At 48.0% G+C, this 14,577-nt stretch overlaps 2 protein-coding genes across 2 annotated transcripts; both read left to right on the top strand.

Annotated features, from left to right (window-relative positions):
* Positions 1-4,363, top strand: LOC136718147 (caspase-1). The gene is made up of 8 exons (XM_066695783.1): positions 1-135; positions 1,887-2,204; positions 2,372-2,487; positions 2,675-2,851; positions 2,993-3,230; positions 3,591-3,710; positions 3,805-3,914; positions 4,195-4,363. The coding sequence occupies exons 1-8, from the start codon at positions 129-131 to the stop codon at positions 4,285-4,287; spliced, it is 1,179 nt and encodes a 392-aa protein (XP_066551880.1). The 5' UTR covers positions 1-128; the 3' UTR covers positions 4,288-4,363.
* A 1,939-nt stretch (positions 4,364-6,302) lies between these two features.
* LOC136718312 (caspase a) lies at positions 6,303-14,315 on the top strand. Its single transcript, XM_066696000.1, has 8 exons — positions 6,303-6,511; positions 8,354-8,704; positions 8,931-9,046; positions 9,234-9,410; positions 9,552-9,789; positions 13,262-13,381; positions 13,476-13,585; positions 13,866-14,315. The coding sequence occupies exons 1-8, from the start codon at positions 6,505-6,507 to the stop codon at positions 13,956-13,958; spliced, it is 1,212 nt and encodes a 403-aa protein (XP_066552097.1). The 5' UTR covers positions 6,303-6,504; the 3' UTR covers positions 13,959-14,315.
* The last annotated feature ends 262 nt before the right edge of the window (positions 14,316-14,577 follow it).

Genomic DNA, 14,577 nt, shown 5'->3' with positions numbered 1-14,577 from the left:
CTGAGCTGCGCCGGAGTCTCGTCCTGCCTGTCCTGCCTGTCCTGTCCAATCAGCACCGGGACTCGCACTGTAAGGAGGCCGTGCGGCTGCGCGAAGGGACGGCACAGCGAGGACATTAGGATTAAAACATGGCAGGTAAGCAGCTGTTCAGCTACACATGTACACAGGCGAGGCTGTTCTCTACATTGGGCGGGTTAATAACATTGTGATCTCCACTTCTTGTATATCTTTTCATTTTCTATGCATCGGAAAATGCGCTCTCTCTCTCTCTGTCTCAGTTGTCTTCCCTGTGCTGGCAGAGGACAGTCAGGGAAACACTGTAATAATATTTTGCGTGCGCCTGCGTGTTGCGCGTTTATCCGGGAGTGGATGAATGCCTCTCAGTCACATCTTAAAGCCATGGCATCCACACCAGGAATGTACAGCTGCTGAGTACTTTCTGGGGTGTTGCATCTGTCGCCCTGTTTGCCCCAGAGTTGTGGGCAGACGTTTTCACTGCTCTTTTTCTTTTTTGGTCATGGTTGTCATTATTACAGAACTCTGTCATTTTATTGCCACTCTTCACTTCCCTGTTTTTCAAAGTCCCCTCTCCTTTCCTCTACGACAGAAGAAGCTTTGGCCAGCGTGGTGTCGATGCTTTGAAGTCCACTGTGAGTGACGTGAATAACTTTCATCATATCCTGAAAGATGATCAGACCTGAAATGAATGAAATTCCAGTCATGTGATGATAAACGCCGATTGCTCCCACTGACCACTTTTCACCGTCTTCACTCAGCACCACTTCCCAGCTCTGCACAAGGATGAGGTTGCGTTTGGGAACATTCAGAAACAGACTGGATAGGATCCTTGATCACTTAGTTATTAATGGACACCAAACGAGCACCATGGGGCGAATGGGCTCCTCTCGATTGGACACTTTCTTATGTTCTTATAACACAGAGCAACTATGGGTCTATTCTGCAGTCCATTTGTCTCCACAGCTTTCTTTATGGCAGTATATAAGCCGTCTGCATTTCTGGACACAACACAGGCGCCAGTCTTTGATCTCTAGGCTTTCTGCGGATCTGATACAAACTGAAAGCTGCTCCATCTTAAACAATCTGGTCTCATCTGCAAGTATAGCAAAAAAAAAACTTCCTTTGCTCATTTCCTCTGCCTGAAAAGGTCGTCAACCCACTGCGTTAGTCGGCCCGGTGTAAAGTGTTACCAGCAGAGTTTGTGACTGGCTACTGTTTATGTAGGTTCTATTTTGTATTTATTTAAATATAATTGTAACCTCGGAGAGACTCGGCACTCTCACTTCCCAAAGTGGGGGTTCTGCATTCTGCCTTATTTAGTTCTACCTGCTGAATTCTGCCTTTTAAAAATGTATTTCATCATCAGCAACTTACACTAATTCATATTCTCTTTTCTTTCATTCGCCTCTCTCTTTATTTTTCTGTCTTTGTTTCTTCCTCTGTTTTACTTTTCATTGCATTATTGTGAGTGTCTAGTGCACAGCCAATCGGTGAGCCGGGTGCACCTGCTGTAACCGCACCAGTCAACCACACCTCCTCTCCACCCCCCCACTGCTGTTACACAAAGACCTGAGAAAGTGAAACAAAAACTGAACACCTTAATTGCTCTTACTAATTACTGTAACTTGTTTGAAGCTCCTTTTGTTCTTTCAGTATCTCTTGTTACAGCCGGTGTTCTGGCACTGCATTCTGGGAAAAAGTTCAGAATAACTTACCTCCCAATACAGGTTAGAGCATAAAACACAAGCTTGATGAGCTAACTGTCCTTATAGGTCTTGTGTAGATGTGCGTTTGACTTTGTAAGATGTGTAGATATGTGTTTCTCATGCTGACCTCATGCTGCTCTCTACCGTGATTCCCCCCCACAGATAAGAAGCTGTTTGCGGTGCGGACCAAGTTCATCAAGGGGGTGAATGGCGCGGTGATCTCTGACCTTCTGGACGTCCTGCAGGCGGACAGTGTGCTGAACGTGTCTGAGGCGGAGATGGTGATGGAGGGGCAGAAGCTCGTGAGCGACAAGGCGCGTTGCCTCATCGACATGGTGTGCAAGAAGGGCAACCGGGCCAGCGAGAAGTTCATCTCCCAGCTGCAGGCTGCAGACCCCTCCCTGTTCGACAGCCTGCAAATAGACCCCGAGTCGGCTCCAGGATCAGCACCGCGGTCTGTGCCGGCATCCCCACCAGGCCGTAAGTATCCTCGAGCTGCTGCTTCTGCAAACACCTCACCTCGGGAATCTGAGTTTCGTATGTCTCCCAGCAGACCAGGACTCAGGCCCCTCCCACTCACATACAGCACCCTTCACCAGGACTCTCACTCACGCGTGTTTAATACTTACTGGTCTCTCTTCCTCCAGCCGCCCCATCGTCCATGGTGTCCCAGCAAGAGACCAGCCAGGCCGGCACGGTGCCTTTCCTCATCTCCTGCAGCCCGGAGTCCTACAACCGCATCCGGGAGATGGAGAAAGATTCGGTACACACCTCCACTTTGATCTCAGTCGCGTTCCCTGTTACCCCGAGCCTCGTGAATGCAGTGCGTTCGAACCCTCCTCCTCACAGAGCGCAGAGTCGGCCCAGTAAAGTCAGGCTCGGGACTGAGGCCATAACGAGGTGAAGTGTCTCACTGTTGGCCTTATTTTCTGATTCCCTGTCCCGGGCAGATTTACCCCGTAATGGAGAAGGCCACCCGGAAACGCCTGGCCCTGATCATCAACAACATCAAGTTCACCCGTCCCGACTTGGAGCGCAAGGGGGCGGACAAGGACCAGGCCAACATGAAGAAGCTGCTGCAGGACCTGGACTACACTGTGGACGAGTACAACGACCTGACTGCCCAGGTACAGCCCTCACACACACGCGTACCAGCACACACTGGCGCACACATTCACATAAATACACCCACAGCCAGATGGACATAAAGACAGCGGGGCCAGCGCCGAGTCTGGGGGAGTGACCTGGGCTGCCGTGTGTGTTTGCAGGAGATGGACCGCACCTTGCAGCAGTTCGCCCAGCGGCCGGAGCACGAGCAGTCTGACAGCGCCTTCGTGGTCATCATGTCTCACGGGATCCGCGACGCCATCTGCGGGGTGGACTACGACGGGGAGCAGAGCTCGGACGTGTTCAAGAACGACCGCATCTTCAACCTGCTCAACACCGTGAACTGCGCCGGCCTGAGGGACAAACCCAAGGTCATCCTGATCCAGGCCTGCCGAGGAGGTGGGAGCACGCCGCGGGGGCTGTTCTATTCCTGCCCCTGGCTATAGCAGAGAGCCTCTTAACCAGCCTCAAATGTCAGCGCCGGTGGCGAGTGTGTGGACCGAGACACCACAGCACCGCCCATTGTGCTGCGAGCCGCGGTGTTTTATGTGGCAGAGCCGTTAGTTTCACTGAGCGCTCCGTCACCAGAGCGCAGGTGTGCGTTCCTGCAGATGCGACACAGTACAGCAATAATTACAAAATTACAACTAATTTATCTATACATCACCCCTTGCTGATTACTATGATGACTCCTTACCCGCAACATATCCAAGTCCTAGTGCGAGTTTGAATTCAGTGCCTGTCTGTGTGTGATTGCAGAAGGAGCTGGTCACTCCTGGGTCAGCGACTCTGTGCCCCTGGAGCCGCAGTACGAGGACGACTCCCTGATGAAGCGTCACAAAGAGAAGGACTTCATCTGCCTGTGCTCCAGCACTCCCGGTCAGTATTACTGTGACTTCGGCCCGGCTGCCTGCAGTCATGCATACTGTGACCCCTGACCCCTGACTGACTGACTCTGCTCTTGGTTTCCCAGAAAACAAGTCCTACAGAAGCATTGTGGACGGGACACCGTTTGTCCGGCACATTGTGGAGATCTTTTACAACAACGCCCATAAGGACCATGTGGACGAGCTCTTCAGACAGGTGAGCAGTTTACCCGTCAAACTTGAATTAAGCACCACAAAATCACCAGCGGTCAGAGGCATTTGGCAGGGTCCACTGGAAACGTGTGTGTGTTAAGTGAAACCCCTGTCATGTAACACCGGCGATGCTGCTGTGAGAAGACGTTGCTCTTCAGTGCGAGTGCTCGATAAGAAAGGCAGTTATTTTCAAAGTGACCTGACACACATACACACACGTGCCACGTTCGTCCGCTACGGCGCTGTGCAGTTGATTGGTGTTTGTATCTCTTTTTACCTCACAGGTGCAGCAAGCCTTCCAGGACTTCCCACAGCAGATGCCGACGAAAGAGAGAACGACTCTGATGAAGAAGTTCTATTTGTTCCCCGGATTCTGAGCCCCGCTGTGGCCTTATAATAATGAAATAAAATAAAATACAATATATAAATAGATTGAACTACTTATCAAACATATCCAAATTGGTGACTCTAAGTTATTCAATGTATTGGGGTAAATTAAGCTGCGTATTGAGCTGTCATTCAGCGCTGATACTGCTTAAAAGGTTTTGTTTGTCAGCTTTGATGGGATGAAACCCATCCTGGGGGGGGTGTGTAACATTGGTTCTCAATCCCGGCCCTGAGGGGACCCCTGTGTCTGCTGGTTTTCATCCCTACTCCACTATGAGCAATTTAAAATGATGCCACCTGTTTAGCAGAAAACATTGGAAAAGTGGTCATAAGAAGACAATTCTTCAATTAAGAGTTCATGTGGGAATGAAACCCAGCACAGACAGGGTCCCCCGGGTCTGAACCGAGAACCACTGGTGTGCGAGACAGTCTGCTTCAGGCCCTTCATGATGCACAAGCTTTATGGATTAACACAGTCTGGTAACACGGTGTCTTGAAGTTGGACAGGGATTCGACCTGGTCTAGATATTTACAAGTGTGCTGCAGACCCCTACAGCATTCTCCTGCCATTTTCACACAGGTTGCAGCCTCTGTCCATTAGAGTGTTTTAAGATTGAAAATGTCTGGATGGAGAAAGTGAGGAGTCCACGTAGACTCCTAGGTCTTTCTCATGCGTTACTTCATCTAGTTCTATTCCTCCCATAGTGTCATTATAGTGGACATTTCTGTTACCTGCATGTATTACCTTGCACTTGTCCACATTGAATTTCATCTGCCAGGTGTCGACCCTGAATATTATCTAAGTCCCTCTGAATAGTCTGTGCTGCCGAGATTGTATCTGCTGAGCCACCTATTTTAGTACCATCTGCAAATTTGACAAGTTTGCTAACTATCCCAGAGTCCAGATCATTAATATAGATTAGAAAAAGCACAGGCCCTAGTACTGATCCCTGTGGAACTCCACTAACAACCTCACTCCAGTTAGAAGCGACTCCTCTAATCGACACCCTCTGCTTCCTATACATCAACCAGTTCATAATCCATCTACTTACATTACCCTGAATGCCTACAGCTTCCAATTTGAGGATCAGTCTTTGGTGTGGAACCTTATCAAAAGCTTTTTGGAAATCTAAGTATATCATATCATATGCTTTCATGTGATCTACAGCTGCAGTTGCATGTTGAAACAATTCTAATAAATTAGTAAGACATGATCTGCCTCGTCTAAACCCATGTTGACTATCTCCAAGAATATGGTTTTCATTGAGATGCTCCTCTATTTTCTGTCTAATCATTTTCTCCAACATTTTACAGGTGATGCAGGTGAGACTGATTGGTCTGTAATTTCCTGGCTCAGTTTTGTCCCCTTTCTTGTGGATTGGTTTGACATTTGCTGTCTTCCAGTCAGTCGGCACATCCCCTGTTCTAAGTGTCATTTGGAATATTTGAGTTAGCGGCCTATAAATAATTTCCCTCATTTCTTTAAGTACTGTTGGAAATATCCCATCTGGCCCAGGTGATTTGTTGGTTTTTAATTCTGCTAGTCCCTTTAGTACCTCCTCCTTGTTTATCCTGATCTCCCTTAGGGTTTGACTAGGGTGTTGGTCCTCAATTTGCTAACATAAAATAGGCTGGATATTTTTAGTAATTTGCTTAATTTTACTCATGATGACAATTAATCATAGTGTGCAAATTAATGAATTGTTAAAAATATTACGTTTTATGTGTAGAAAAAATAACAAAAACAGACCTAATAGTGATTTATTGGATTACTTGTTTGTCAATGAGGCTCTGTGAATAACCCGTTCAAATGGACACGCATCCGCCGCCGCCTCCGGGACGGGACTGGCCCGCGAGCTGCGTGGGGGGGAAATGACTCTTCCGGGACAACGACTGGGCTGTTTCAGTTCCCAGAGAGAGAGAGAGAGAGAGAGAGAGAGAGAGAGAGAGAGAGACAGAGACAGAGACAGAGAGAGAGAGAGAGAGAGACAGAGACAGACAGAGAGACAGAGAGAGACAGAGAGAGAGACAGAGAGAGAGAGACAGAGAGAGAGAGAGAGAGAGAGAGAGAGAGAGAGAGAGAGAGAGAGAGAGAGAGAGAGAGAGAGAGAGAGCTGAAAAGCGAAACCGCCCGAAGACGCGAATTCCTCCCCGTCTCGTCTCGTCTCGTCTTCACCGAGGACAGCGGCTGCACTTGGGATTAAAACATGGCAGGTAAGCAGCTGTTCAGCTACACATGTACACAGGCGAGGCTGTTCTCTACATTGGGCGGGTTAATAACATTGTGATCTCCACTTCTTGTACAGCTCTCTCTCTCTGTCTCTCTCTGTCTCTCTCTCTGTCTCTCTCTGTCTCTCTCTCTGTCTCTCTCTCTGTCTCTCTCTGTCTCTCTCTCTGTCTCTCTCTCTGTCTCTCTCTCTCTGTCTCTGTCTCTGTCTCTCTCTCTCTCTGTCTCTCTCTCTCTCTGTCTCTGTCTCTCTCTCTGTCTCTCTCTCTCTCTGTCTCTCTCTCTCTCTGTCTCTCTCTCTGTCTCTCTCGCTCTGTCTCTGTCTCAGTTGTCTGGCAGAGGACAGTCAGGGAAACACTGTAATAATTGTAGCGCTATCTTGACAGCTGGTTACTTACAGTGTACCGAGTGAGAGGGTACTTGAAACTATAGTTTACGGTCATTATTTATTCAAGTTTTATTTGATTTTAACCTAATTTGACGTGTCGACCAGCTACCATTTAACACCATTATTAACGAAGATGAAGATGCACAAACGCCCCCCCTCACTGGTCCACATGTCCACACCTGACAGAGACATCCAGGCAGCCCTTTGCACTGCGACTTTGTATGCCATAAAATTGCAAAAACGGATTGCGAAAGTCACGGAAATTCCCAATTTACATTTACATTAAAAGGAATTGCAAAATGCACGGAAATTCCCCTCAGTTTACCCCACCACACTGGGCTCGTCTGAAACCGTCTCCGAGGGGATTCATGTTCGTGGTTCACTCCGTGTTTCCTCAGTTCACTGCAGCAATCAAGGCAGATCAGCTATATCACCCTGTAAAGCCTATTGACATTTTTGAATACAATAATAGGCTTCGATACTTGTGAATATTATAATCAGTGTTGCGATCCTGAATGGTGATCGTTTTGATATAAAAATATAAATATCATCCCCTAAATATCCATCTATGAGTATTTTACTGCTACTGCCATACCTTTAAAAATATAGAGCTACTTAACATAACACATTAAACATAACGGGTGTGTTCATCGAGGCGTTTTACATCCATTTGTTATTTCTGAAACTTATTTTCTTACACAAACAAAAGTACAAATAAGCAGCAAAATGAATGAAAAACGACTCGCTCCCACTCATCTAGACCGACTCTGCGGAAGTGTAGTCGGGTTGAAGGATTATCCAGGCTGGTATATTGTGGGAATTGTATTCTCTGAGGAAAACATGAAGAAGATATTTTATTACCATTTATTGCAGCCGTTCAAAGTCCTTTCTGCTATCATCTGTGGATTTACTTCTGTAATTCATTGACAACTTACAGTAGTTCATATTCTTTTCAATTTCACCTTTCTTTTTCTGTCTTTGTTTCTTCCTCTCTTTTACTTCTCATTGCATTATTATGAAGCTCGAGGTTTGCAAATACTGGTATAATCTTTAGTGCACAGCCAATTGGCAGGGTTTTGTGAGCCGGGTGCACCTGCTGTAACCACACCAATCCCTGTTCTCCAAGCCCCCGTCCTCTCCACCCGTCGACTGCACTCAGACCTGAGAAACTCAGACCCCTAATTGAACCCTAATTGGCAGCCTAATTGAATTGAACTTAAGCTGCCAATGACTACGTGTTCTTTCAGTTGGTGTTCCTGCACTGCATTCTGAGTAAAATGGCAGAGTAACTTGCCTCCGGTGTCCTCCCAATACAGTTCGGAGTGTAAAACACAAGCTTGATGAGCTAAGTGTCCTTGTAAGTCTTGTGTAGATGTGTGTTTGTGTTTGGGATGGCACTGCTGACCACATGCCACCCTCTGCTGTGACTACCCCTTTGCAGAAAAGAAGCTGCTGTCTCTGGTGCGGTCCATGTTGGTCGAGGGGGACTCTAAGGCCTTCTCTGACGTGCTGGTCAACCTGCAGAAGGATGGTGTGCTGAGGGCGCCCGAGGTGGAGGTGGCGACGGAGGTGGCGACGGAGGTGGTGACAGAGGGGCACACGGTCGTAAAGGACAAGGCGCGCTTGCTCATCGACCGTGTGCGCAACAAGGGCAGCTGGGGCAGCGATATTGTCTCCTTGCTGCAGGCGCGAGAGCCCTCCCTGTTCGACAGCCTGCAACTGGGACCCCAGTTGGCTCCGGGATCAGAGCCGGGGTCCACGCCCGCACCCGAGCCGGCACCTGCGCCAGGCCGTAAGTATCCCCAAATCACATCCCCCTCCAGACATGCGTGAACCGTAGCAATCCCTTGTCGGCACAGCCTGGTGTTGTTGCTTCTGCAAACACCTCACCTCGGGAATCTGAGTTTCGTATGTCTCCCAGCAGACCAGGACTCAGGCCCCTCCCACTCACATACAGCACCCTTCACCATGACTCTCACTCACGCGTGTTTAATACTTACTGGTCTCTCTTCCTCCAGCCGCCCCATCGTCCATGGTGTCCCAGCAAGAGACCAGCCAGGCCGGCACGGTGCCTTTCCTCATCTCCTGCAGCCCGGAGTCCTACAACCGCATCCGGGAGATGGAGAGAGATTCGGTACACACCTCCACTTTGATCTCAGTCGCGTTCCCTGTTACCCCGAGCCTCGTGAATGCAGTGCGTTCGAACCCTCCTCCTCACAGAGCGCAGAGTCGGCCCAGTAAAGTCAGGCTCGGGACTGAGGCCATAACGAGGTGAAGTGTCTCACTGTTGGCCTTATTTTCTGATTCCCTGTCCCGGGCAGATTTACCCCGTAATGGAGAAGGCCACCCGGAAACGCCTGGCCCTGATCATCAACAACATCAAGTTCACCCGTCCCGACTTGGAGCGCAAGGGGGCGGACAAGGACCAGGCCAACATGAAGAAGCTGCTGCAGGACCTGGACTACACTGTGGACGAGCACAACGACCTGACTGCCCAGGTACAGCCCTCACACACACGCGTACCAGCACACACTGGCGCACACATTCACATAAATACACCCACAGCCAGATGGACATAAAGACAGCGGGGCCAGCGCCGAGTCTGGGGGAGTGACCTGGGCTGCCGTGTGTGTTTGCAGGAGATGGACCGCACCTTGCAGCAGTTCGCCCAGCGGCCGGAGCACGAGCAGTCTGACAGCGCCTTCGTGGTCATCATGTCTCACGGGATCCGCGACGCCATCTGCGGGGTGGACTACGACGGGGAGCAGAGCTCGGACGTGTTCAAGAACGACCGCATCTTCAACCTGCTCAACACCGTGAACTGCGCCGGCCTGAGGGACAAACCCAAGGTCATCCTGATCCAGGCCTGCCGAGGAGGTGGGAGCACGCCGCGGGGGCAGTTCTTCTAAACTAGGAACCAGGGGGGCAGGGAGCTCTGACAATGGGAGATGTTCCACTAAGGAAAGGAAACAGAGGGAAACTGCTAGTAGGAAAGTCCTGAAATGTTTGTACCTCAATGCCAGGAGTATAAGGAACAAGATGTTAGACCTAGAAGCCACAGTGCTGGTGGGTGACTATGATGTTGTAGGAGTGACAGAAACATGGCTTACAGAAAATGATGGGGATGAATACAATATATGGATACACACAGTTTAGGAGAGACAGGCAAAATCGAAGAGGTGGTGGGGTAGCATTATATGTGAAAAATGACATTGAAGCAGAAGAACTCAAATTAGATCCCAGTAACCGAACAGAATCTTTGTGGGTGAAACTTTTGAACAAGAGATCTGGAGGATTAGTGGTAGGAGTGTTACAGGCCACCAAACTCAGATATTCAGAAAGATACTGCATTGCACAGTGTAATCAGGACTGCATGTAGCAAGGATGTGTCTGTTATAATGGGGGATTTCAATTTCCCAAATTGAGTCAGAGACACTAGGGACACTAGTTAGATAACCAATGGCAAACTGTGATCACAATATGGTTAGCGTTGAGGCATTCTTTCAAAAAACAAGGTCCAAGTCTAAAACAATGGTCTACAATTTCAGAAAAGCAAACCTTGAAGGTATGAGGCGGCACTTAGAAGAGGTAGACTGGAGCACACTGGATACAGATTCAGATGAAAATGGAAGGGTTTATTATTAAGAATATACTATGTACCAAAACTGTACAAATAGTACAAACATAGAGGTATGCAAAAAAATATCAAGAGGAAGACAATGTTGTATAGCGCATACAAAAGGGATGGAGACTAAACAAATTACATAGAATATGTTGAGCTGCAAAGAGATCTTAAGAAAGGGTTCGGGAAAGCAATGAGGGAAATAGACAGAAAAACAGCTCTTGGAGCCAAAACTAATGCAAAGAGAACAGCAAGAGGTCAATAAGGCCGTGTGTCCACCAAAGCGTTTTTTCCTGAGGTCGGCATATTTTTTCAATTGTTTGCAATGGGAGCACCACGTTTTAAATACGCTGGAAGTGTGACGCGACTCTGACCGTCTTTTTCACGCTGAGTACTGAGCGCTGGGCGTTTTTTTCCGTTCGCCGAGAGTTGAAAAATGTTCAACTTTGGGTAAAACGCTGCGCTCGTCACTGTCACTTTTTATCCAGCTGTCCAATCACAGTGGAGGAGGGGCGGGCCAAATACCACACCGGCCGTCCGTCCTCTCTGTCTACGTGCTTCAGCCTTCCCTCTACCTTGTGCCGACATTGTACAGTCAGTATTTGTTAGCAACACCAACTATCTGCGACATTAGGAACTTCCGCGGATATTCCGTATCATTGCACTGAAACAGCGCTGCGCCTCCAGAGCTCTGAAGCCTCGCAGCCGGCGCTTTCAGCTGCGGAAAACGCTTTGGTGGACACACGGGCTTAAGGAGGAAGTGAAACAGCTAAAGGGCAAAAATTGAAGTATCTTGGAAAACGAACAAGATGTGGCAAATGTTCTAAATGAGTTTTTCACAGAGGTTTTTACAAAATAGAAAACAGATAACATGCCACAGGTTAACAACCAGTCCAGTCAAACCCTAAGGGAGATCAGGATAAACAAGGAGGAGGTACTAAAGGGACTAGCAGAATTAAAAACCAACAAATCACCTGGACCAGATGGGATATTTCCAACAGTACTTAAAGAAATTAGGGAAATTATTTATAGGCCGCTAACTCAAATATTCCTAATGACACTTAGAACAGGGGATGTGCCGACTGACTGGAAGACAGCAAATGTCAAACCAATCCACAAGAAAGGGGACAAAACTGAGCCAGGAAATTACAGACCAATCAGTCTCACCTGCATCACCTGTAAAATGTTGGAAAAAATGATTAAACAGAAAATAGAGGAGCATCTCAATGAAAACCATATTCTTGGAGATAGTCAACATGGGTTTAGACGAGGCAGATCATGTCTTACTAATTTATTAGAATTGTTTGAACACGCAACTGCAGCTGTAGATCATGTGAAAGCATATGATATGATATACTTAGATTTCCAAAAAGCTTTTGATAAGGTTCCACACCAAAGACTGATCCTCAAATTGGAAGCTGTAGGCATTCAGGGTAATGTAAGTAGATGGATTATGAACTGGTTGATGTCTAGGAAACAGAGGGTGTCGATTAGAGGAGTTGCTTCTAACTGGAGTGAGGTTGTTAGTGGAGTTCCACAGGGATCAGTACTAGGGCCTGTGCTTTTTCTAATCTATATTAATGATCTGGACTCTGGGATAGTTAGCAAACTTGTCAAATTTGCAGATGGTACTAAAATAGGCGGCTCGGCAGATACAATCTCGGCAGCACAGGCTATTCAGAGGGACTTAGATAATATTCAGGGTCGACACCTGGCAGATGAAATTCAATGTGGACAAGTGCAAGGTAATACATGCAGGTAACAGAAATGTCCACTATAATGACACTATGGGAGGAACAGAACTAGATGAAGTAACGCATGAGAAAGACCTAGGAGTCTATGTGGACTCCTCACTTTCTCCATCCTGAGAATGTGGGGAAGCAATAAAAAAGGCAAACAGAGTGTTAGGGTATATTGTCAAAAGTGTAGAATTGAGAACAAGGGCAGTGATGTTCAGACTGTACAATGCACTAGTTAGAGCTCATCTGGATACTGTGGACAGTTCTGGGCTCCACACTTCAAGAAAGATATCGCTGCTCTAGAGGCAGTTCAGAGGAGAGCAACCAGACTTATTCCAGGTCTGAAGGGAATGTCCTACTGAGAGACTGAGGACCTGAACCTTTTCACCCTGGAACAGAGGAGACTACGTGGGGACTTGATCCAAGTCTTCAAAATCATGAAAGGCATCGACCACATCAAACCAGAGGAGCTTTTCCAGATCAGCAGGGACACACGCACCCGGGGACACAAATGGAAATTGGGCTTCAAGGCATTCAAGACAGAAAACAGGAGACACTTCTTCACACAGAGAGGCGTCACAATCTGAACAAACTCCCCAGCGATGTGGCTGAAGAGACAATTTGGGAACATTCAAAAACAGACTGGATAGGATCCTTGGATCACTTAGTTATTAATGGTTATCAAACAACCGGGCCTCAAACGTCAGCGCCGGTGGCGAGTGTGTGGACCGAGACACCACAGCACCGCCCATTGTGCTGCGAGCCGCGGTGTTTTATGTGGCAGAGCCGTTAGTTTCACTGAGCGCTCCGTCACCAGAGCGCAGGTGTGCGTTCCTGCAGATGCGACACAGTACAGCAATAATTACAAAATTACAACTAATTTATCTATACATCACCCCTTGCTGATTACTATGATGACTCCTTACCCGCAACATATCCAAGTCCTAGTGCGAGTTTGAATTCAGTGCCTGTCTGTGTGTGATTGCAGAAGGAGCTGGTCACTCCTGGGTCAGCGACTCTGTGCCCCCGGAGCCGCAGTACGAGGACGACTCCCTGATGAAGCGTCACAAAGAGAAGGACTTCATCTGCCTGTGCTCCAGCACTCCCGGTCAGTATTACTGTGACTTCGGCCCGGCTGCCTGCAGTCATGCATACTGTGACCCCTGACCCCTGACTGACTGACTCTGCTCTTGGTTTCCCAGAAAACAAGTCCTACAGAAGCATTGTGGACGGGACACCGTTTGTCCGGCACATTGTGGAGATCTTTTACAACAACGCCCATAAGGACCATGTGGACGAGCTCTTCAGACAGGTGAGCAGTTTACCCGTCAAACTTGAATTAAGCACCACAAAATCACCAGCGGTCAGAGGCATTTGGCAGGGTCCACTGGAAACGTGTGTGTGTTAAGTGAAACCCCTGTCATGTAACACCGGCGATGCTGCTGTGAGAAGACGTTGCTCTTCAGTGCGAGTGCTCGATAAGAAAGGCAGTTATTTTCAAAGTGACCTGACACACATACACACACGTGCCACGTTCGTCCGCTACGGCGCTGTGCAGTTGATTGGTGTTTGTATCTCTTTTTACCTCACAGGTGCAGCAAGCCTTCCAGGACTTCCCACAGCAGATGCCGACGAAAGAGAGAACGACTCTGATGAAGAAGTTCTATTTGTTCCCCGGATTCTGAGCACTGCAGTTCAGTTCACGTTCACGGAGTTCATGTGGGAATGAAACCCAGCACAGACAGGGTCCCCCGGGTCTGAACCGAGAACCACTGGTGTGCGAGACAGTCTGCTTCAGGCCCTTCATGATGCACAAGCTTTATGGATTAACACAGTCTGGTAACAAGATGTCTTGAAGTTGGACAGGGATTCGACCTGGTCTAGATATTTACAAGTGTGCTGCAGACCCCTACAGCATTCTCCTGCCATTTTCACACAGGTTGCAGCCTCTGTCCATTAGAGTGTTTTAAGATTGAAAATGTACCTTCATTGTATTCTCTGCCGTGTTGCTCTTGCCTAATAAAAGTCGACACTGATCACTGGCCTTGTGAGTCGCAGCATGGTGTGTGCACAGCTGTCTAGACCACTTCCCAAGCCTCTTTTGCATGGTTTGCATTTTGTGCAATGTCCTTTGTTGAAGCCCTCTTGTCGGTGATCCATCGCTTGGTAATGAACAGGTTTTTAATACAGATGCACAAACCTGCACAACTGCCCCTGTGAATGTATGTTGCTTAGAGGCAGAACTGGTAAGTACTGGACAAACTGATGAAAAGAAACATATACATATATAGACGGGTGAGAAAT

The sequence above is a fragment of the Amia ocellicauda genome, chromosome 22, assembly GCF_036373705.1.
Source record: "Amia ocellicauda isolate fAmiCal2 chromosome 22, fAmiCal2.hap1, whole genome shotgun sequence".
Classification (NCBI taxonomy): Eukaryota; Metazoa; Chordata; class Actinopteri; order Amiiformes; family Amiidae; genus Amia; species Amia ocellicauda.
This window is presented reverse-complemented; position numbering and strand designations above follow the sequence as displayed.

What these genes read in the sequence shown, in the direction of transcription:
- LOC136718312 (XM_066696000.1), top strand. An exon ending in GGGAGATGGAGAGAGATTCG is followed by an intron (nt 9,047 to 9,233) that starts GTACACACCTCC and finishes TGTCCCGGGCAG; the next exon opens with ATTTACCCCGTAATGGAGAA. An exon ending in ACAACGACCTGACTGCCCAG is followed by an intron (nt 9,411 to 9,551) that starts GTACAGCCCTCA and finishes GTGTGTTTGCAG; the next exon opens with GAGATGGACCGCACCTTGCA.
- LOC136718147 (XM_066695783.1), top strand. An exon ending in ACAACGACCTGACTGCCCAG is followed by an intron (nt 2,852 to 2,992) that starts GTACAGCCCTCA and finishes GTGTGTTTGCAG; the next exon opens with GAGATGGACCGCACCTTGCA. An exon ending in TGGACGAGCTCTTCAGACAG is followed by an intron (nt 3,915 to 4,194) that starts GTGAGCAGTTTA and finishes TTTACCTCACAG; the next exon opens with GTGCAGCAAGCCTTCCAGGA.